The sequence below is a fragment of the Rhinolophus hipposideros genome, assembly GCF_964194185.1.
Source record: "Rhinolophus hipposideros genome assembly, chromosome: 18".
In the NCBI taxonomy this organism is placed as follows: domain Eukaryota; kingdom Metazoa; phylum Chordata; class Mammalia; order Chiroptera; family Rhinolophidae; genus Rhinolophus; species Rhinolophus hipposideros.
This window is the reverse complement of record NC_138064.1, coordinates 57,754,427-57,779,154: the sequence shown is the minus strand read 5'-3', so window position 1 is coordinate 57,779,154 and position 24,728 is coordinate 57,754,427. Positions and strand designations below refer to the sequence as shown.

The 24,728-nt window shown below is 40.1% G+C and overlaps 1 protein-coding gene across 6 annotated transcripts in view; it reads right to left on the bottom strand.

Annotated features, from left to right (window-relative positions):
- The window catches only part of HECW1 (HECT, C2 and WW domain containing E3 ubiquitin protein ligase 1), a 601,837-nt gene that overhangs the window by 114,492 nt on the left and 462,617 nt on the right, over window positions 1-24,728 (bottom strand). For all 6 annotated transcript variants that reach the window (XM_081079639.1, XM_081079636.1, XM_081079638.1 and 3 more), the window contains 4 exons: window positions 20,692-20,842; window positions 12,537-12,679; window positions 10,505-10,626; window positions 9,069-9,254 (listed from right to left, as the gene is read on the bottom strand). In XM_081079639.1, the coding sequence (XP_080935765.1) occupies window positions 9,069-9,254; window positions 10,505-10,626; window positions 12,537-12,679; window positions 20,692-20,842 (602 nt within the window). The remainder of the gene's footprint in view (window positions 1-9,068; window positions 9,255-10,504; window positions 10,627-12,536; window positions 12,680-20,691; window positions 20,843-24,728) is intronic.

Here is a 24,728-nt window from a genome sequence, read left to right as displayed (position 1 = left end):
TTTTATACTTTGATTTTCCAATTATTGATTTCCTGTTCTGATATATTTGTGAGCTCTCTAGAGAATGGCTTTGATGTTTTCTTAGGATGAGTGAAAGAGTATGGTGAGTTCTGAAATCTTCCACATGAGGTATTTACGCTTGAATGATACCAATTTGTCTGGATATAGAATGATTGTGTTACAACTTTTTTCATCAATAACCTGTAATTGTTCTATTTGTATATTTTTATGGATGGGAAATTTAAAGTTTGTCTGATTTTTATTCTTTGGTAGTAACTGTCACATTATCATGGCTTTATATTGATAAGACTTTAAAAGGACATTCCAAAGTATGTGTAGAGAATTTTATTTTATTTATTTTAAAGATTTTTATTAAAATATAGCTAACATACAATATTACATTACTTTCAGGTGTACACCATAGTTATTTAACATTTATATACCTAAAGAAGTGATCACCTCAATAAGTCCAACACCATCTGACAGTGTACCATGCTATCACAATATTATTGACTATATTCTCTATGCTGTACGTTATATCAGATGTATAATGTAGTGGTTAGACATTTATATAATTTAAGAAATGATCCCCCTAACTACTTGTAATCTAGTACCCATATGGCATTATACATAGTTATTACCATATTATTGATTATACTTCCCTAACTTAACTTTATATCCATTGACTAATTTGTAATTTCCACGTTGTATTTCTTTTATTTTTAATTTATTTATTGGGGTGACAATTGTTAATGAAATTACATAATTTCAGGTGTACAATTCTGTATTACATCAACTATAAATCCCATTGTGTGTTCACCACCCAGAGTCAATTCTCCTTCCATCACCACACACCTGATCCCCCTTACCCTCATCTCCCTCCCCCCACCCCCTTTACCCTCTGGTAACCACTAAACTATTGTCTGTGTCTATGAGAAACGGAAACACGTTGTATTTCTTAATCCCTTCCCTTTTTTCACCTATCCCCAAACCCCTCCCATCTGGCAACCATCAAAATGTTCTCTGTATCAATTTTTTCTGTATATTTGCTTCTTTATTTTGTTCTTTAGATTCCACTTATAAGTAAAATTATGTGACCTTTGTCCTTTGCTGTCTGATTTACTACACTCAGTACAATACCCTCCAGGTCCATCCATGTTGTTGCAAATGGCTAGATTTCATTCTTTTTTTTTTTTTAATTAATTTTATTGGGGTGACAATTGTTAGTAAATTTACATAGATTTCAGGTGTACAATTCTGTATTACATCGTCTATAAATCCCATTGTGTGTTCACCACCCAGAGTCAGTTCTTCTTCCATCACCATATATTTGATCCCCTTTACCCTCATCACCCACCCGATTTCATTCTTTCTAATGGCTGAGTAATATTCCATTGTATATATGTACCAACTCTTTTTTATCAATTAATTAATTAATTAATTCAGGGACAGCCAGGTTGCTTTCATATCTTGGCTATTGTAAATAAATGCTACAATGAATGTATGGATTCAGCGTTTTGGGTCTCTACAGATAAATACTTAGAAGTGGAATTACTGCGTCCTTCTTTGTCTCTTGTTATACCCTTTGTTTTAAAGTGTATTTTGTCTGGTATAAATTTGCTAGGCCAGCTTTTGTTTGTTTCCATTTTTATGAAATAACTTTTTCCATCCCTTCACTTTAAGTCTGTGTGTGTCATTTGATCTGAAGTGAGTCTCTTGTAGACAGCATATGCAAAGGTCTTGTTTTCTTATCCATTCAGCCACTCTGTCTTTTTTCAATTAATTTTTTAAATTAGTTCAGGTATACAAAACAATATAATAGTTACACATTTACACCCCTCACAAAGTGATAACCCCCTTCCCACACTATGTCTTTTGATTGGAACATTTGATCCATTTACATTTAAAGTAATTGTTGATAGATATGTATGTATTGCCATTTTATTATTCATTTTTTTGTTTTGGTCTTAATAAAGTCCCTGTAAAATTCTTTGTAATACTGGTTTGGTGGTGTTCAACTCCTTTACATTTTTCTCATCTAGGAAGCTCTTTATTTGTCCTTTGATTCTAAATGATAGCTTTGCTGGGTAGAGTCATCTTGGTTGTAGGTCCTTGCTTTTCATCACTTTGAATATTTCCTGTCAATCCTTTCTGGCCTGCGAAGTTTCTGTTGAGAAATCATTTGGCAGTCTCATGGAATCTCCCTTGTAGGTAACTAACTGCTTTACTCTTGCTTCTTTTATGATTCTCTCTTGGTCTTTAACCTTTGGCATTTTAATTATGATGTGTCTTGGCATGGGCATCTTTGGTTTCATCTTGTTTGGGACTCTGCACTTCCTGGAGTTGAATATCCATAGCCTTCACCAGGTCAGGAAAGTTTTCTGTCATTATTTCTTTCTATAGGTTTTCAATTCCTTGCTCACACTCTTCTCCTTGTGGTATCCTTATGATGCAAATGTTGTTGTCCTTGGTATTGTCCAAGAGACCCCTTAAACTCTCCTCAATTTTTTGGATTCTTTTTTCTTTTTGCTTTTCTGATTGGATATTTTCTGCTACTTTATCTTCTAAATCACTGATTTGATCCTCTGCTTCATCTAATCTACTGTTGATTCCCTGTAGTATACTCTTCATTTCAGTTAATATATTCTTCATTTCTGACTCGTTCTTCCTTATGTTTTCTATTTCCATTTTTATGTTTCCTATCTCTTTGTTGAAGTTCTCCCTGAGGTCATTGAGCATTCTTAAAACCAGTGTTTGGAACTCTGCATCTGGTAGGCTGTTTGTCTCCTTCTAGTTAGTTAGTTAGTTAGTTTTATTTATTTATTTATTTATTTATTTATTTTTCTCTAGAGCTTTTTGTTGTTGTTCTTTTAGTTGGATATATTTCTTTGTCTCCCCATTTTGGCTGCCTCCCTGTGTTTCTTTCTATGTATTTGTTAGGGCTGCTATGTCTTCAAGTCTTAGTAGAGTGGTCTTATGTAGTAGGTGTGCTGTGGGGTTCAGTGGTGCAGTCTTCCTAGTTCCTTGAGCCACACGCTCCAGATATGTCCCTTGTGTCAGTTGTCTGAGCCCTCCTCTTGTAGTTGAGCCTTGGTTGCTGTTTGCAGGTCAATTGGAGGGATTGACCCTTGGGCTTATTGGTTGTGAGGACTGGCCTTGACTACAGTGGAGGAGTTGTGTTGCAGGGGCTGACCCCGAAGAACAGGATCTACCTCAATAGGGTTCTGGTGCCTGCCCAATCTGCCCCTTGGGTGTGTTGCCCTTGGAGGTGGCTCAGTGATGCTCCAGCTCATTTGAAAGCTGGCTATTGGTGGGGGGGGCAGCCACAGAGAACCTTAGGAGGGGACCCATTGCAGGTCAAGTTCAGCTGACCCCATGCCCCACCTGGGGCCACCTGGCAGGAGCCACAAATAAATACACAGTTGGCCACTGCTCATGCCATGCTTGGAAGTGCCTTGAGAGGCCAAGCTTTGAATCAAGGCTGGCTACTGCTAGTGCTCTCTTAGAGCTACTCAGCCAGAGGTACATGAAATGCTCATGTCAGATGCTGCTTGCCTATGTTTTGCAAACCTTTGAGAGACCCTAGGAAAGTGCATCATGAACCAAGGGAGGCAGTTTGTATGAGAAAGCCACTGGAAGTGGCTTGGGTGTGTCCGAAGGGTGGGTGGGGTGGGGACTAGAATCACCAGGGTATGGCAAACAAATAGTGTTAGCTAGCTTGATGGAGACTCAGATATGGCAGCCGCCTGTGTCTGCATGCTGGGAAGGGGCAGGGCTCAACAAAGAAACAATGGCCTCCATCAGCTCCTCTGTCCACGAGAAAGCTGCCCCTCCAGCCCTGTACTAAGCCAGACAACTCAGTTCCCCACAATATATCCCTGCCACCTTTCTAGGTGCTGCCTCAGTGCTCAGAGTGAGTGATTCTGGTGGTGAGCAAGTCTGCACATGGTCCCTTCAAGAGGAGTGCCTGGGACTCCAGCTTCCATCCATCTCACTTAGTCACAATCTACACTGGCTTTTACAGCCAGAAATTATGTGGACTTCTCTTCCTGGCACTGGAATCCTGGGCTGGAGAGGGGCTTGGACCCCTCACTCCTCTGGGGAAGGGATCTCCACAACTGAGATATGCCTCCCAATTTTTAATGGTCGCATGTGGGTGTGGGACAACATTCTGTATCTCTGCCCCTCTTACCAGTCTTGAGGTGGCTGCTTCTGTTATGTTCTTAGTTGTAGGGCTGAGGTTCAGCAAGATTTCAGGCAATTCTCAGTGATGGTTTTTTTGTAGTTTACTTGTAAATTTGATGTGGTTGTGAGAAAAAGTAAACACAATGTTTACCTACTGTACCATCTTGATTGGAACTTCCCTTCTTTTAACTCATTTTAAATGCAGAATACAGAGTTGTTAATTATAGACATGAAATTATACAGCTTATTTGTCATTTATAACTGAAACTATCCCCATTAAACAGAAACTCCCCAATTTCTCTTTCCCCCAGTCTTAGCAACCATCATTCTACTCTGTTTTTATGGGGTTGACTATTTTGGATATTCATATTAGTGGAATCATACAGTATTTGTTCCTTCTGTGACTGGCTAATTTTACTTAACATAATGTCTTCTAGGTTTATACATGCTGTAGAATGTTTCAGAATTTCCTCTTTTTACTTTTTTATTTTTTAAGATTTTTATTAAAATACACCTAACATACAATATTATGTTAGTTTCAGGTGTACGCCATAGTTATTCAACATTTATAGATTTACCGTATTTGCCGGCGTATAACACGATTTTTTGGCCCCGAAAAATATGCCTCCAAGTGGGGGGGTCGTCTTATACGCCAGGTACACTTCAGATAGACTGCCCATAGTGCTTGCCCCGTGCCATAGTGGCCTCCCGATGCCCGCCCACTTCATTCCACATACCGTTCAGGCATCAGCAGCGCTGCTGGGTGTATGCTCGGCTGTTATGCGATTTTGCTGTTATGCGATTTTACCACACTCGCAAAATCGCACACAGCCGAGCATACACCCAGTATGATAGCGCAAAATCGCGAATCGCGATACCATACTGGGTGTATGGTCGGCTGTGTGCGATTTTGCGAGTGTGGTAAATTCGGGTTACCGTATATTTCTTTACATATGCATTGAAGATTCGCGATTTTGAGCTATCATGGTGCCTGTTAGAATGTTGAAGAGCTCGCACTTGTGCACTAGTGAGGTCCCAGGGAGATGCTGATGCAAGGGTGGACCAGACTGCTATAGTGACAGGGCGGGCAAACAGGGAGCAGGGACCAATCAAATCAGGCTTTGTGTACAGCCAACAGCCAACCACAATACTGCACCATTGTACAGTACAGCATAGAAAATGTCGACCAGTCAAACCCCTATCATCCCTATCATGGCACCAGCCAAAAGAAAGAAGTATGATGCAAATTTTAAACTGAAAGTTATTTGGTGTGTGGAAGGTGTGCGGAAGAGGGGGTAGTCTTATACGGCGAGTATATAACAAACTCTGTATTTTGAGTGGAAATGTTAGGGGGTCGTCTTATACGCCCAGTCGTCTTATACACTGGCAAATACGGTAAAGAAGTGATCATCATAAGTCTAGCAACCATCTGATACAGTACTGCACTATCACAATATTATTGACTATATTTCCTATGCTATACAGTATATCCCCATCACTCATTTGTTTTATACATGGAAATTTGGACCTCTAATCCTTTGCATGTATATGCCACATTTTGTTTATGTATTCATCCATAAACAAACATTTAGGTTATTTCCATATCTTGGCTATTGTGAATAATGCTGCAAAGAACATGGGAGTACAGATATCACTTCGAGATTTCAATTCTTTTTTTAAATACACCCAGAAGTAGAATTGATAGATCATATGCTAGCTCTATTTTCTTATATCTGCTTCCTCTCAGCTTGTTCTTTGTTTATGGCTTATTCTTGCTCAATAAAAGCCATGTGCCCTTGTGTCATTTTGTGGATGATAAGCAGATATATTTTTAAAATTATTTCTATTTTCTGAAGAAAATTATATTATGTGATATGATTTTTCTCAGATTGTGATTCTATTTATTTCATGTAGTAGTTTACTTCATAGGTCCCTTCTCATTTTGTTGTTTTCATTCCTGCTTCCATCTCATGCCTTCCCTAGTCAGAATCCTTTCCATCCCACACTCTCAGCCTCACCATCTCTATGGATAATAACCACCCTCCTTGGCTCAGCCTTGGAACCCACTTGAGGCCCACAAGCAATCGCTACCAAAGTTGGGTGGGAGGCTGTATCCTGTGTCCTCCTCTCTCAAACTTTCAAAATGACAGATCAGTCAGATGACATTTTGTTCTTTGCTTAAGTCTTTGTCTCTGTGGCCCTTTGTGGAGATGATTATGCATGCAAAGATAACAAACAGCTGGAACTCAGCCCTTGTATTCCTGCCACAGTGTATACTAAAAGTAAAGGTTGTCATCTCTGAATGTGCTGATAAAACAAGAAGCAGATTCCCACATTAACTTATTTACTTTTTATGTCAATTATAAAATCACGAAGTTAAGGCAAACATTATTATTGCTACTTATGATAAGCAAAATGAGACCCAGAGAGGTGAAGTGACCTGCCCAGGGTCACATGTTTAGCATGGGATGGACCAGTCCTGGTACACAGTCCTCCTATCTCTATTTCCCTCCGCCCCCATCTTCCATTGTTCCTCCCTACTCTATGGATTGTGACAGCACATTTCAAATTTAAGAATTCAGTACATGGTAGGCCTTTTAGAAATTTTGTCTGCTAACTGTGAGTTTGTGTGTGTATTCAGTTAATAAGAAATCTGAGACCCTTTTGTGTGTGTGTGTGTGTGTGTGTGTGTGTGTGTGTCTGTAGTCAAACAGTTAGTTTGTATTATAACTGAAAGCAGAACTCAAGTCTTCCCATTTCAAATTCATACTTTTTTCTTTCTTGTATATGATACCATCTCACTAAACAGAATTAAAGGGAAAATGTCTAACATGCATTTCAGAAATAAATTCCCTAATATGCATTTAAAAATGATTAAATCTCTCCGTGAATGTCACAATTGCTGTGCTTTCTGCTGGTGTGATGACCAGGAGGTAGGATGTACCATGGAGGACCAGGGCTGATTGCATTTAGGGCCTTCCTGCATTCCATGGGCTCCCTGCTGTTTGTATCCTGGTGTGAAAGCTTCAGTCATGGAAATCCAAGGCTAAGCAACCGGTTTGTGTGCTCTTGGCATAATAAACACTGCCTTTCTGCTCATTGATTCATGATGGTGTCCTCTTGGCATATTGGTTAAGCAATAAATGCAAATAGGCCACCACTGCAGACCACTGAGAAGAGGCAGGTACACCCCAGCGCTGATCCTTTACTTTCTGTTTGGCTCATGCTTTATTTCCCACCCTAACACATCTCAGCAAGTCCTCATAGTATCAATCACTGTCATTCTCCCAGTGGAGGACACATCAGCAAATGAGAAGGTCCTAGGGAGCAGATTCTGGCTCCGGTGTCTTTTCTGCTAAGCAATTAATTCACAACTACAGAGGAGCTGGTCATAGAGCTTCCATGTACTAATGGACCTGCACTAGTGGACACAATTTTTCCACACACACTCCAAAGAGTCCAGGTACTGAGTCATGCTAAAGGGTGTGTGGGAGAGGGGTTTGTCGCTCCCAGGGGACAATGAAACCCCAGCAACTCACTTTGGGGAGCTGTAGCTTTATAGGTTCACAGTCACAGAGGAAAGTGATAAGAGTAGGCAGGAAGGTAGAGATGAGCAGGAGGAAGAGGAACTATCCCCTGCCGAATGTGCCTTTGGAGATCACCCTATTTCCAGATCTCAGAGCATGCGCTCAGTAGAGCCAAAGCTGGCAAGTATGTCCGCATTGCGGTTTGGGCAGGCTTAATGGCCTTTCAAATGGATTGTGGGAAATTGGCGGGTTCATGTTTGCACCGTAGAAACAGATCTGAAAGGCTAGAAAACAGGGGAGGTGCGGGAGAGAGAGGAGAAATATCCTACCTACAAGACTAAAAGCTGTCACCCAATGCAAGCAGAGGCTGCTACCCACCCTTGGGTCAGTCCGCTCCATGTCTTGCCTCTGAGTGTACTTGCCTCTCTAATAAACCTTTTGTTGCTTTTGCCTACCTGACTCTGTCTTTTCACTGAATTCTTTCCTTCAAGAAGACAAGAACTGAGGAAAACGGCCTTTCCCAGTAACAAAAGGAACTGTGAAATGCAGTTCTCCATTGAGAGACATGACTGCTGGAGAAGCTTCTGGTCCTTTGACATTAAAGAGGAGGGGTGTGCTCTACCAAACTTTACAAAAGATCACACAGGAATAGTTTTTTAGGAAACTTTTAGCCTGTCTTGTAAATACATTGAGATGACTGATGGCGATTAAGAAAAAACATTCTCACTTTAGTTAACTCAGCTAGGCTTCTAGGTCACTGCTGGAAAGGACCAGTTTGGGTTAAGGTCATACAAAGTCAAAATGCAAGCCAGTTTACATGACACAAGCTCAAACCATCCCATCACTGTTTGCCAGGTTGTTTTAATGAAATCTGAAGGCTTATTAGAGAAACCATAATGAGTAATCTAATAATATCATTCCCAATTTAACTAATAATTTTATTCCCTGAGAGTTAGCAGTTTAAGAAGGCAAAACAGTAGAAAAGTCATTGAACAGAATCTGGTTTCAAATTCCAAACCTAAATTTAAAAAAAATGTAGACAGTAGTTCTCCAATAGGCGTGATTCTGCCGCGCCCCCTTTCCTTCCCCCTGGGATATCTAGCAAGGTCACAATTTGGTGGGGATGCTATTGGCCTCAGTGGGCAGAGGTCAGGGGTGCTGCCAACCATTGTACAATACACAGGACAGAAACCCTGCTGTGGATAGTCACTCCTCCCTTCCCCTTGGTGGCCAATGGCACATCTCAAACACACAGGCTCTCCTTTCCTCACCAATCTCGCTCCCCACGTTTTCACTGTCTTCTCCTTCAAGGAAAGAACCCTTTTAATGAAAGGCCCACACAGCAGTCACACTTACCTTTCCCTGTTGGTCCGCTTTGACCTCCCAGCCGCGGGGCAATTCCAGCCGCGTGTCTGCAAACAGGTTGATGAAATTCACCAAGTCCCGGTTGTGCTGGTAGCGTTCAAAATTGCGCGCATCCCGCCGGACCTTGAGAACCATGTGCTTTAAGCAGGTGCTACTGGTGAAGACTCTGTAGGCATTCTGAAATGGGGTCATAGCCCATTCGGGTAGGGAGGAGGGAATTAGGAAAAACACAGACCGAGTACACTGTGAACACCTCGGTGTGATGTAATGTGATTGCTACACAGGAACTTATTGTGAGCCTTGAGGAGGTGGCCTCCGAAGCAGAGATGTTTCTCAAAAATTAAATGAGCATCCATAAACACACAGGGACCTGTTTGAGATCCAGGCTCTACCTGCTCCTCTGCAGCTTTGGACACAGTGGGCCTCCGCCTGCATGTCAAGGCTCCCCTCCTTCCTCTTTCCACCCTCTGTCTCAGCAGCTTGGCTCTCTTGAGTCTCGCTCTATCTCTCTGAGCATCACTCCTGTCTCTCCTTCATGGATCCTTCTTTGACTACACAGGTCTGCCCTTGTTCCTCTTACCTGTCTACAACAAGGAGTATTAATTTAGGGTTCCTGGGATTTAAGGCAGGACTTCAGAGGTCTGTCACTCCTTTGAATCTTGTGTAGAAATGTTTGTATGTGGAGGAGTTGGACAAATGAAAAAAAAATAGAAATAAGTTTCAAGCTTTTCTAATTGTGCAAATGACAATTTTATGATACATGTGGATACTGTGTGTGGGTATGTGTGTGTGTGTGTGTATATGTGTGAGTGATGAAATGAAAGACTGCTTGCAGCCAAAGTAGGCTGATACGGTGGCTCCTGCTGGACCAGGGCCTCTGGTGCCCCATGCTAAGGGCATCAATTTCTGACATCCTTGTGCCCCCTTCGGCACTCACCCCTGCATCACTGGGCAGTTGGGTCTAACCACTCTATGTCCCGGAGGCTTCTCAGATATAACCTGCTAAAAACGATCTCCTCCTCCCCTTGCCATAACCTTTGTCACCTCATCAAACTACTGCATCTGCCTAATGCAGTCAGCACCTAACTCAGATGTCCAAAGCAAAAAGGACTGAGACTTTCTTGAGTCCTCATTTCCCAAGCCTCCTTGACCACAGTGGTATCAAACACCATTACTGATTCTGCACAGAAATCTATCCTGCACTGAGTCCTTCCCTTCCCTGTGGCCAGCCCCTTCCTTAGGGCAGGCCTTGGTCATCTCTCACTCGAGCAGCTGAATTAGCCTCCAGTCCCCTCAGTCTCTCTCCTACATTTCTGCAAGAGAAAATGTTTCATCAAACACGCTGATCACCTAATGCCAATGGAAAGTTGTGTTTTGGATCTTGATGGAAGCCAGACTAGGCTCACTCTGTATTTTGGAGCACTCACATAATTGGCATGCAGTACAGTGAAGAACTCAGGATTGGTGATGAATTTGACCGCTGGGGACTGCAGCAGCAAGGTGATTTTTTGTGAATTCACTGGAGAAAGTGACCCTTCTCTCCTCAGATCTGGAAAAAGTGAAGCAAAACAAGAGTGCTTTGGAAGAAAGTCATTTTTAACACTGTACTGCTCTCTGCACACCAGTAGAACACAAGCCTTCACTTAAACAGTTGTTTAAGTGAGTGAACTGTTGTTTTTAATAGTAATCTGACTAGGAGTCAGTGATGTGACCGGATGTCACAATCATATGACCAAGTGTCACAGAGATCTGACCAGGAGTCATATCACTTTGTGTATGTCAGGTAAGAACCATTATTTTCTAGTTTTCCTGTATAACTTCAGTAAGGATCAAATGCTTGAATATCTTGTCCCTTTTATGCCAATGACTTTTTTTCTTATTTTCTTTACAAATCATAGTTTTGATAGGTTGTTTGCAGAAAGGGCCCCGATTCTTACCCTACTTGCATCCACACCCATCTGCACACCCAAAGGGGAGACTTTGCAGCTTATCCTCTTGTTGAATTTAGCTGGCTGTGTATCTGGCTTTAACCAACAGAATATGACAGAGGTTCAGAGCCAGGGTTTCAAGAAGCCTGTGTGTTCCCACTCTCACTCAGAACTCTGTCACCACTGTGAAAACAAACTTGGGCTAGGCTGGTGCAAGATGGGAAGCCATGGGGGCAGGGACAAGGTACATCAACTGAGACTCTCTCAGGGCAGACTCCCCATGGCTGATTGACAGCTGACCAAGATGCGTGCCTGCACCTCGTGGCGTCCTGAGGAATCACCCAGCTGAGCTCTGCTCAAATTGGTGCCCTGCAGCACTGTGGGATAAATGCAAGGCTGTGAGTTTAAACTACAAAACTTTGGGATGGTTTGTTACACAGCAAATGCCAACAGATCTGATACCAAACCCAGAAATAAATGTTCTGCTCCTTTGTTCCTCAAGTTTCTAATTACTCAGCCACTTTACCACATCTCTCTCAGAAGGTCGAACAAAGAAATTACTAAGAGAAAAACCTAACCTAGTCAGTTTAATTAGTATATCTAATAAAATGAATAAAATGGAGGCAATTAAATTGTTGGTGGGACTGTGTACATGCACGTAAAAGAGTACATGAAAATGTCCACTCTTCTGCATTGTCAAAGATGCCTAGACTGGGAGCATGCGCCTGCTTGCTCAGACTATTTTTTGAGCCTTCTTTTTACAAATAAATATGCCATCACTTAACTCAATTTTTAAAAAAGTGGATTATTAGGATGTCACTATGATCATTTATGTCATTACAGGCATTAAAAGTGAAAGCCATTCTCCCATACCTTTTGAAAATCCTCTGATACTGAGTTCCACTCAGTCAGATTAAAAGAAATGACAACCAGGCCCCCCGTGTATGCCTACAGCGTTTGGTGAAAACGCTCCCCTGTAGTGTGCACAACAATAAGCTCATTGGAAAATCTCTTGACTGCCAGCTTCCTCCTTCAAGGGGAACTGTATTTTATTCCAAAAGCAAACCCATAATTATTCCTATTTGTGGTTTTGTTATGTGACTCTTTTGAAGTTGACTGTGAATTTATTAGTGCATGTTTTATTTATAAGTGGAAAGTCAAACTACCAACAAATAAATTTACTTAACTAGAAGTAATTAAGCCATTGTAAAAATTGCCTCATGCACAGAGTATCATAGCAAACCAGCCCTGAGTCCCTAGGTCCACCTGTCTTCTGTCTGCAGACCGCCAAGACATGGCGCTGGTGCCGTCTTTATGTGAATCTGCTTCTGCTTCACTTCCTGGTGGGAAACTTCTGTCTGCTTTACTTTATTGGCACCTTGCCTCTTTCTGCTCTACTCTGACCTCTGCCCTTGCCATTGTTCTCTTTCCCCCAGGGTGCAGCACCATGCTACAAGGTAGGGCAAGGGGCTCCCACACTGTCACAAACACTGGATGCCATTCCGGAATCAGGGGACCACTCTGCTCATACCTAAGTTTGACTGAGAAGATTCGGCCTCTGAGTCATTCCCGCCACCTCCTCCGTTGCCTCCTGCTAGGACTTGCTCACAACTTTGGCTGCCAGAATCTTCTTCGGGCCTCTCTGTTGCAATGGTTCGCTGAATATTTTGATACCTTTCCATCAGAAAATGGAAAGACAGGAGTTAACTTCTGTTTATTGGTTTGTTGGGGGATGGTTCTTTGACTCAGATAATTGAGGAAATCTGTGAAGTCTTGAATGTCAGGAAAAAAATGCTTAAATTTCTCACAAGAGAGCCAAAACCATTAGCAAAACCAGTATCTCTGGATGATTTGACTTTTCTTTGTTTTGTAAGCTATGATGAGTTTCAAGGATGGTAACTTCTAAAAAATCAACACAAATAATAGCTAATCATAAAAAAATTAGCCTATACTGTGCATCAAACAAAATCTGGCTAAGTCTAAAATAAGGCTGTGGGAAATAATTTAAAATGTTACAATTAAGATATCAAATTATCCTACATTATTGTAATAAGTCTACAAACTAGAATAATAGTTCTACTCACTTATTTTTATTTTACAGGTAACTGATATGACTAACAGGGGTTGTGGTAATATTACACACTAAAAGCATGCTAACGGAAAAATAAATGTTTTGGTAGACAAATATTTTCTGCTTATTCAAAGGCTCATTTTATTTTTCTTCCCAAGTTGGGGATTTAGTCAGTTGGTCAGCCAGTAAGTCAACTTGCCAGGTACCTACTAAGTAATTTCCAATATGCCCAGGCTCTGTGCTGGACTTTCAGATCAAAGTATGATATTGCACTGTAATAAACACTGGGGTGCATAAATTTTTTTGAATTAGAGTTTTGGATTTCTCCGGATACCTCAGGGATGATGTAGATGCCTGATCATTGCACTGTACGCCTGAAGCTGAAGCTGAACAATAATGAATGTCAACTACAATTTTATATATATATATAGTTACAAGAAGTGGAGTACAGCATTAGGAATAGGGACAGTGGAACTGTAATGGCTATATGCAATGTCAGAGGGGCAGTACATGGGGGGAGGGGGATTATCACTGTGTGAGGGATATAAATGATAAATGTATATTACATTGTTTTGTACACCTGAAACTAATGAAAAAAAAGTATGATATCGCACTCTGAACATACACAAAGCAACTCTAAGAATGGAACTCTAAGCAAACCATAACTCTAACAATGTGAAAAAGCTGTCCGAGATGTGTAAACAAGGTGTGAACACAGGTGAGAAAACACCTAAGGTACATCCCTTTTGAAATCAGGGTACAAACTTGTTGGGGAGCTTGCAGGGAAAGAACATAGTGAAAATAACATGCCCCAAAGAGTTCACCCTCAGGGAACTCTGAGCAGCTTGGTGGAAGCATCAGTATACGTGGGCAGCACAGGGGAGGCAGACAGCACCTAGCAGGTGGCCCAGGAAGCAGTTTGAATGCTGTTCTCCAGGCACATTTTCCTCAACTCAAGCAGCATCAGAATCACCTGCAGGGCTTTTTAAAAGACAGACTCCTGGGCCCACTCCCAGAGTCTTTCTGATCCAGTAGGTCCTGGTGGAGGAGGAACAAATGTGTATTTCTAACTAGTTTCCAGGTAATCTGAGGCTGCTGGTCCAGGGACCAACTTTGAAAATGACTGATGTGGCGGCTGGTAGCTGCTGAAAAAGACAGACAGGTTCAGCTATATGCTGAAAATGATGTCCCCCATCTGAGGAGAATGCGCTGGAGGAGAAGAGCATGGAGCTGGGTACAGCCATTGGGGACTACTGCACCAGCCCAGGCTGGAGCTGTGAAAGGGGTTGTGGACCATGTTGGTCTCTAAGCCTACTGCTGAGGGAGAGGGACTCCCACATGCTGTAAGGATACTCAGATCACCTCTATCTGCCTGCAAAATACTCACAGAAATGTCCAAATCCTCCCTTGCTCTTGATAGCTTGCTCTGTCTAGTTCACATTGTATTTTAGGCAGATATCCAGCTGTCTCATTTCTCTTTGCCCAGCTCCACTTCCTTTACTCTAAGCAGCCCCCTTTCTCCTCCCCATATCACCTCTGTTTTGCCCGATAGCTCTCAGCCTACCAAGGTACATGACTAGGATTCAGATTCCCTTTTTCTTAAGGCACAGCAAGAATGAGAGTAGGGGCCAAATTCAAGACATATTTAAGGACAGAATTTATAATAATTTTATATGTAGAATCAATAGGATTCTGGGTCTGACTGGATATGGAGGTTAAAGAGGGAAGGGAGAATTGTGACGTTAAAGGCTTCCACTTAGACCAGGTAGGTGGAGGTGCCAACCAGGTGGGGAGAAAAGATTTTCGTGTGGATTTGGGCATAGTGACATGGGGCTCCTTAAGGTCATGCAAGTGACAATAGCCAGGAGAATGTTGTTATATGGGTCTTGCACTCAGAGATATGGGAGTGAAGAAAGGGGAGTGAAGTGGAGGAGGAGGTCAAGAGTCCAGGTAGCAATGAATAACTAGGTCTGCAAGTGCAATCCAAGATGTGGGCAAAGGGGACCCACCATTACACAGTCCAGGTGTGCTGTGGCAGGATTTCTGAAAAACAGTAACCTCTTTCCTTGACCTTAACAAGGATTTTTTCTTTTTTTTCTTAAGTGTGGTCTCCAGGCCACTTGCAAAAAAATCATTTGGGTGATTGTTATAATTACAGAAATTGAAGCAAAATAAAAACCTGAATTTCTAATAAGTTCTTTAGGTAGTATTATCTCCATTTAGGTTTGAGAATCACTGGTCTAGGGGCTTTCTGCACATTTTATTTTATCTAGAGAGACTCAGCCATTCACTGTTAACACCTGGCAGAAGACACCTTCCTACAGCAGTTACTGTGCGGCATTCCTGAGAAGATCTCATAAGAAAATGTGGGCAGGGTCAAGGATGCAGAAACAATTATAAAGAGCAATACTTGCGTTCATGTCTGTGGTGGGGAGGTTGTGGGGCAGGGGGAGGGTGCCTGTCTGGGATGTTCTGCGGGAACTCAGGGAGTACAGCTATGGTGGGAGGGGTGGAGTGAGCCCGAGAGAAGCTATCTAAGTGGGAGGGGAGGAATGGTGCCTGCCAAAGACTAAGGAAGCTGCTGTCAGGAGGATCTCCTAAATGGCTCATGACAGGTTGCGTTTTCCAAAATGGTTTAACAATATTTTTAGTCCCACATGCTTTTCTAGAGCCTATTAAGAGGTAGAATGAATGTTTCCTCCCCTTGAACCTGGGAAGGTGCTTTGGTTACCTTGAATAACAGAAGATAATATAAGTGACAGTTTATGAGGGAACACAGTGTCCATGCTGTGAGGGAGCCCAGTACACATAGAAAGTCCATGTGTAAGTGTTTTGGCTGACCAAGTAGCATAAACCTCCAGATGTGTGAGTTTCCAGTCCCAGCCACCCTCTGACTGTAACCATGAGATAGCCTGAGAGAACCATCTTGCTGAGCCCAGTCAACCATGATATATAATGATAATGATGATGATAATAATGATGAAAATAAATTATTGTTGTATTATATCACTAAATTTGGAGTGGTTTGTTATTCAGCAATAGATACCTGGAACAGAGCTTAGACAAATGTCAAATTGTAGTCTCTCTCGTTCTTCCTAAAGAGCAGTGACCACAGAAGAGAATTTTTATGAGTAAATACACTCTTCTTTGATGATGAAAATGTTTCACAACCTGTTTCACATGTCCTCAGTTGGGATTTGGTCATCTCACACCTTACTGAGTCAACAGCCTCAAATTCCAGGTATAAGACCCACCCCTGATCTTTGCTGAAGTGTAGAGGCAACTTGGGGAAGCAGGACACACAGGGGTGTGTAGGCATCACTCAGTGAGGGCAGGGCTACAGCTTCAGAGGCTTACTCTGCTTTACAGATGACAGAGGAGGTCAGAAAGCCAGTTCTCTTCCATTTCATCAAAAATTATCCTTCAATGTCCTCCCTAACTTTGTGTGTATGTGTGTGTGTGTGTGTGCAACAAAAGATTAGGTACTTATATTACACAAAGAGTTCATGAACATTGATAAGAAAGTCAGCTGTAATATTTAATTTGTAAATGGACACACTCACACTCACACACTTACACACAAACACACAAAACGAGAAAAAAAAAGCCCTTTCAAAATCAAGCCAAACAACAGCAAAACAAAGCTCAAGAGCAGACAATTCTCATGGGAGGAGCTACAACTGGTAAAAGAAAAGCTCATTGGAAACAAAAGTTGAGCCTTCCTCCAAGAAGTGAATACCAGGAACACCACTTAATTCAGCAAAAACACACCAAAAGATGAAATGGAAGTAAAACTCTTCTTGTTGGCAGAGTGAACTCCTTCAGAAAGCATTTATTTCAAATACCAAAACTATATGAATCTCCCTGGCCTGCTCTTTTGGGCATAGAATCCTAAGAAAATGCTCTGCTACAAGGCAACCCTAATATTTAACAGTCTCTTGGGCCTTATCCAAAATAGTGATAAAGAGCAATAAGCAAAATACAATATGCCAAATTAAGTTAACTAAATTACATATACTCACTGGAATGTGATACAACTATTTAAATGATAATCCTAAAGCTATGTAGCAATATGAGAATGTTTATAATACATTAAGTAAAAAGTGAATATAAAACTAACTAGATATTATCATTATAACTATGTAAGGAGTATGCATGCTTGTGGAAATTGAAGATGGATAAAATGTTTTTAAAAACTAAACCTTGAAGTAGTAGAATTATAGATCTCTTTTTCTATTTAAAACTTCCACTTCTAATGGCACAATAATTTTATCCAACTCTAGTTGATGATTTAAAATGATAATACATATTTATGTTTGCTTAATAAATATTTGTGAAGATAGAGTTAGTTAATTCAGGATATTCTGAAACTATAGGAATTAATTTGGGAAGCAGTCTTGTACAGTCCTGTTTAACTCTGGTGCCATACCAGGCACTGAAGCAGGTACACTACAGAATATAGAAAGAAGGTAAGGACTGTAACAGAGGTGAGCATGAGTGATGGATCCCAGGGTTATGGAGGAGGTACTGTGTTTCCCCAAAAATAAGACCTAGCAGGGCCCTCAGCTCTAATGTGTCTTTTGGAGCAAAAATTAATATACGACCCGGTATTATTTTAGTATAAGACCGGGTCTTATCTAACATAATATAATACAAGACTGGGTCTTATATTAATTTTTGTTCCAAAAGATGCATTAGAGCTGATGGTCCAGCTAGGTCTTATTTTCGGGGAAACAGGGTAGCTACGGGCTCTGTGTGGGAGGGTTTCAGGACCACAGGATGTTTGTGTTGGGCGTTACAGGATGAAGGTGTGTACCAGCTGGAGGGCAGGCAATGAGGGATTTCCCTGAAGTGGGAGCAAGTGACAAAGCCTTTAAAGGCTGCAATGGGTGGGCCGCGTGGAGAGTGGCCGAGTGTGAGCAAGTCACCACACACTGCTTTTGTGCACTCTGCATTGTTCAGTGTGCGTTTCCTTGAACAAACACATTTGATTTTTCACAATCACCCTGTTAGGAGTCAAGGGAAACTCCTTCTTCCAACACTGAGAAATATTTCCGTTTTGCTTTGAGATAGTGTTCATTGTAAATTTTTCCTGAAAACTGAAGCGTATCAAAAAGTGACTCCTCTTTGTGATCTGTAGTGGATAAAAGACTGGCAATATACTTCCTGTGCCTGACTCTATCATGCCAAATCACTGAAAAACTTTAAATGCTTGAAAGCAATGGGTTAAGATAAGTATTGAGCCTGGATACTTACCCCAAGGCTATCTGACCTTCCCTAAGTAGGTTTCTTTCTTAAGTCTCTAAATTCTTTTTCTTTTCAGCTATTCAGGTGGAGGCAGCAAATACAACTTCCTATTCAGCAAAGTCTGGCTGAGTCATCTGGCTTGTTCATCTCCAAGGGAGAGTACCGGAAATTACACATCAAGGCTGGCAAAACTTCTCTAGAGGCCTGGTTCAGATGAATTTGGTCTAATTTCGATATTATAAAACCTAAAGACCATGAACTTTCAAGGATTTTTGTGTCATAGGTCAAGGTGCTTACATCTGCTTCCAATTTATTGTTTTGTTTTAGTGTTCAAGCTGCACCTCTCGTAGATGTAGCCTGATGATGCTCTCCCTAATTCTTAGCCTGCTATACAATTTCAGTTTACCTGTTCAGTCAAGACAGACCTAGAGGGTATTTCTATTTGTGGATTCTCAACACAATGTCTATGTAAAATGAGCCTGCTGTGTCCAATGGATTTTTAATTACAGGAGTTTTGTTGCAATCACCATGAAAGTACTCTTTGCTGGATTTTTGGTGCATTCATATCTAATAAAACTGGGTTATCACAAGGTATCCATTATAATATGCTTTCTTTTTGTGGGAATGATGGTAGAGAAGAAATATGCTGCCAATGAAAATCCTTTATGGTTCTCACTAATGACTTAAATACTCAGCTACTGATGGGAACAGTGGAAAATAAATGTCTTCCAAATGCTCAAGCAATAAAATAATCCTGGTGATTTTCACCTAAAGCATGTTTCTCTGTGTACAACAGTAACCAGAAGTCAATTTTTTTGTCTCTGTATATTTTTAATAGGTCTAAATTGTCCACTTTTATTTTCTGGAGGATATATAGTTCAATTTGTCTCCCAAACCTAGTTCTTATTCTTTTTAATCCCTTTCAGCCTTTCTTTTATTTCATACTAACAAGATAACCTGTGGATACAACTGAAGTTGAGCCTGCATTTTGCATTCCTGGTTACTAAAAGTGTCCCAAAGTCACCATCTTGTCCTTAAAGAAGAAGGATAGCTATCTATTATGATGCTCACATTAGCTTAAAGTATGGGAGAGATGCCACTTAGGATTTTGCTTGCAGGTTAAAATGAAAAATGACAACTTTGCAAGTTAATTAGTAAGGGTCTAGTTTTTAGACAAAATAATTCTTAAAAAGTGTTTTTAAACATTTTTTTCTAAGATGAAATCTTTTTAAGAATTAGTATTTCTGAGGATATAGCAACAATGGGTCGAGAGCAGACATGAATATAGTGATGTATACAAGGTTTGACGATTAAGTTCGCAATCTCAGAGTAGAAAAACTTCTACCTACCTCATTGCTGAATATCATTATGGTCACCTTTGAAGTACTCCCCTTGGGAATCTATGCACTGATGCTAGCACCTAGTCTACCCTTCAAAGAAATTTTGAACTCTTTTTCTGGAATGGCCATCAGAGCTGTCATTGCATTATACTTGATGTCCCGAATGTCATCAAAATGTCTTCCTTTCAATATTTCCTTTATTTTCAGGTAAGGAAAGAAGTCACTGAGGGGCAGATCAGGTAAGTAGAGAGGGTGTTCCAGTACAGTTATTTGTTTACTGGCTAAAAACTCCATCACAGACAGTGCTGTGTGAGCTGGTGCATTGTCGTGATGCAAGAGTCATGAATTGTTGGTGAAAAGTTCGGGTCATCTAACTTTTTCATGCAGCCTTTTCATCACTTCCAAATAGTAAATTTGGTTAACTATTTGTCCAGTTGGTACAAATTTATAATGAATAATCCCTCTGTTATAAAAAACAGGTTAGCAACAGCATTGCAACAAGTTCGCAAACTTAATTGTCACACTTCGTATGACAGTTTTTCTCCAAGAAGCTTTTAGTATTTTATGGAACCTATTCTTGGAATGCTTTCAACTGCTGGAATTCTAGATCCTTTTGAGAATCTTACAACACATATGAATCAGCCTGGCAGAAAAATGTGCATCTGTGTATAATTTTGTATAAAATTTATGGAGAGTTCATGGAACACTGACACCCTTAGTAAATACCTGGGGTGGAGGTGGGAGCTTCCATGAGCCTGTTGGTTAAGAACATCTGTTTTTGAGCCTGGGCCATCAAGAAGTTCAGGGGATTCCTTGTTTTTAATTGGCACTCAGGTTTAACTTGTCTCCTGCCACCAAATTCTACATCTAGCTTCCTAACTACCTACTATGAATGGGTTTCTTAAAATGCAAAATTACTTTCTGGCATCCTCATACAATCTGAGCAGAAAAGTGTAACGGGGATTTCATTAACTGCCATTCTCTTTTCACTGTGGTTTATAGGGGCTCTCTGCATGCTGATCACCAACCGCCTGTTGAGTTGCTCCATCTGCTGGATGGATCCCGATCTCCGCATCCCGTCAGGGGTGGCTGCTGCTGTTGGACGCTGCCAGGTGGTCGTACGGTTCACGTGGTCCACATAAAAGACCCGCCCATGGCTGTCAACGCGGGCTTCCCAGTCTAGTGTGTAATAAAAAGGCAAAAAGAAAAATTAAGGACAAGCTACTCATCCATGTGAAACAGATACCACCTCCAGGTCTTCTACAGGTAGAGCTTATTGTTGGTTACTTGCTGAAGGCCAAACCCTGATCACAGAGAGAACATTTAATATTTAATTAATTTCTTTCTTTAAGAATTTCCATCCTATCAATATTGTTAGCTACTGAAATGACAGTTGGAATATTGGAAATGTCCTCCAGTGAGAGCTGACATTGTGTTGCTAACTCTGACATTTCTTTGCTAAATCTGATAGAGGGTGACTAATCAGGGAAGGGAATAACCAGTTTTAACTACAGTTCTAAAATACTGTACATGCAACTTTAGATGATCTCTATCTAATACTTAGCAACTTTAATTGATTGCCATTCCTCTTGACAGGAAGAATGGATTGACTTGAAACCTAGGGTTTCAAACTGTCTTTCTAAGAAGTTGTAAATTCACAATGTATATTCAACACACTTGTGGCTGCCAAACAGTCTTGACCAAAACCAAACCAAACCAATAACAAATATCAAGCTTTTAAATACCTCTTTGTTGATAAGCAACCATCCCAAATAGTAGAGGTAGCCCAAGATAAACATAAGTTCCTTTATTTCTCAAATGTAAACAACAAACTACTAAAAGGTAGAATCATAGATACACACTACATAATACATATAGAGGCTGGGATGGGGTGGGTGGATGAAAAGTACTCAAAACAGAGAGCTGGCAATAATATATATATATATATATATCTGAGCTTAACATGGAAGAACAATGTCTGTTGTACAGAAATGGGCAAAGCTTTTCGAGTCCATGTGTAAAAATGTGATGGAAATAACAGCTTCATGATAGTTATGCTGAAAAATGAATTAGATTAAAGAAGAAAAAATGATCTCAAATGGAGGGAAACCATTCAGCCTTTTAAGTGAGAAAAGCCATAGATGTTGGGAGTAGACCATGTATTAACAATTTTGTTGAAAAAAGTGTCATTCAGGTAATGACATATCAACTCAATTTTTAAATGAAAAAAATGTAATATATTTAATAGTATTTTAATGGTTTTATAGGTGTACATTGTATCTGTGAATATTATGGCTTATGTCTGATCTTTACCTGAGGAATTGCCAAATAATGCCCAAAGAAAACCAAAATACCAGAAAACACCAAATTTAACTTATAAGACAAATTGAAGGAAAAATATCGTCAGATTGTACAAATATATACTAGGAGATTTTGATTAAAATTAACTTCTAAATAATCCAGCTATCAACTGTTAGTTGTAAATGTTAATGAATTAATTGATTAAATTGTGTGTATGTCTGACTACTAGGTAATTAATCTTGATCCAAAAAAATTTTAAATTTCAGTGATTCCCAAACAAGTAGCAAGCAGACACTTTTTTTTCTTGAATCCAACATGACTGTTATCCAACAGAGAGTGATCATTAATCTTTGAAGGGTAGTGTGCTATTCAATTCAATTGAACAAACTCCTCTTAGCACTTATTTTGAACTGGAAACTCTGCCAGGCCCTGAAGACATGTTGCTGAGTTCCTGTCTTCCAGGCACTCATAGTAAAGGAAGGAGTCATTCAAAGACAAAACCCCAGTTTCAAAATTCTCTAAGGAAAAAACAAAAACAAAACAAAACTAGGAAATGGTACAGTAACAATAACAAATTCTCTCTGTATGTTTCAATATTTCTAAATCACTACTGGAAAAGGATGAAAGCCAGATAGACCCCTTTGTCAACATATTAAATATCTGGAATGCATAGTGCTAATTATATACCCTTATAAATATTCAGAAAATAGTAGCTAAATAGAATCAGAGATTATAAGTGCATTTTTTTTTTGTTTTTGTTGCTTTGTTAAGAATTAAGTTTTATCCAAAGACTATAAAATATCTGGGAATAAATCTAACCAAAGATGTAAAAGATCTGTACTCAGAAAATTATACAACACTGAAGAAAGAAATGAAAGAAGACATAAATAGATGGAAACACATTCCATGTTCATGGATAGGAAGAATTAATATCGTTAAAATGTCCATACTGCCTAAGGCAATATACATATTCAACGCAATTCCTATCAAACTACCAATGACGTTTTTCACAGAAATAGAACATATAATCCTAAAATTTATATGGGAACATAAAAGACCCCGGATAGCCTCAGTAATCTTGAGAAATAAGAACAAAGTGGGAGGTATAACGATACCTGATTTCAAACTATACTACAAAGCTACAGTAATCAAAACAGCATGGCACTGGCAAAAAAATAGACACATAGATCAATGGAACAGAATAGAGAGTCCAGACATAAATCCATTCCTATATGCCCATCTAATCTACGACAATGGAAGCAAGAATGTACGATGGGGTAAAGACAGTCTGTTCAATAAGTGGTGTTGGGAAACCTGGACAGACACATGCAAGAAAATGAAGCTGGACCACCTCCTTACACCATATACAAAAACAAATTCAAAATGGCTTAAAGACTTAAATGTAAGATCTGAAACCATAAAATATCTAGAAGAAAATATAGGAAGAAACTTCATGGACATTACCCGGAGTAAGATTTTCACTGATATATCCCCTCGCGCGAGGGAAGTAAGAGAAAAAATAAACATGTGGGATTACATCAAACTAAAAAGTTTTTTCACAGCAAAGGAAACCATCAATAAAACAAAAAAGGATCCTACTGTATGGGAAAATATATTTGCCAATGATATATCTGATAAGGGATTAATATCACAAATCTATAAAAAACTTACTCAACTCAACTCCAAAAAACAAGCAACCCAATTAAAAAATGGGCAGAGGACTTGAGGAGACATTTTTCTAAAAAGGACATACAGAAGGCAAGAAGACATATGAAGAAATGCTCAACCTCACTAACCATCAGAGAAATGCAAATAAAAACCACAATGAGATACCACCTCACTCCAGTCAAAATGGCTATCATCAATAAATCAACAAACAACAAATGCTGGCGCGGATGTGGAGAAAAGGGAACGCTAGTGCACTGTTGGTGGGATTGCAGATTAGTGCAGCCACTATGGAAAACAGTATGGAGGTATCTCAGGAATCTGAAAATGGAACTACCCTATGATCCAGTAATTCCACTCCTAGGCATCTACCCGGAGAAATCCAAAACTCCAAATCAAAAATCTGTATGCACTCCTATGTTTATTGCAGCACTTTACGCAATAGCCAAGATATGGAAACAACCGAAATGCCCATCGGTAGATGACTGAATTAAGAAGCTGTGGTACATTTATACAATGGAGTATTACGCAGCCATAAGGAAGAAAGAAATCTTATCATTTGCAGCAACATGGATGGATCTAGAGAACATTATGTTAAGCGAAATAAGTCAGAAAGAGAAAGACAAGTACCATACGATCTCACTTATATGTGGAATCTAAAGAAAAGACTATGTGAATGAACTAATCAGAAACAGTTTTGGGGACACAAAGAAAAAACCGAGAGTTGTTAGATGGGTGTGTGGGGGGGTTGGGGATAAGGGGAAAGGTGAAGGGATTTGGAAGCAGCTGGTAACCACAAGATGGCCTCAGGGTTTTTTGAAAATTAATTTGGGGAAGGTATTCAATAATGTTGTAAAGATTTTGTTGGGTATCCGATGGACATGCGTCCTATTTGGGAGACCACCTCAGGGATACTGTGGATACCTGATCATGGCATTGTACACCAGAAGCTAAACATTAATGAATGCCAACTATAATTTTATATATATAATGTGATGGCTCGGTGTGAGGTCGGAGGGATAGTGGATGGGGGGAGGGGGGTTCACAGTGTGAGGGATATAAATGATGAACGTCTAAGTATTACCTTGTTTTGTACACC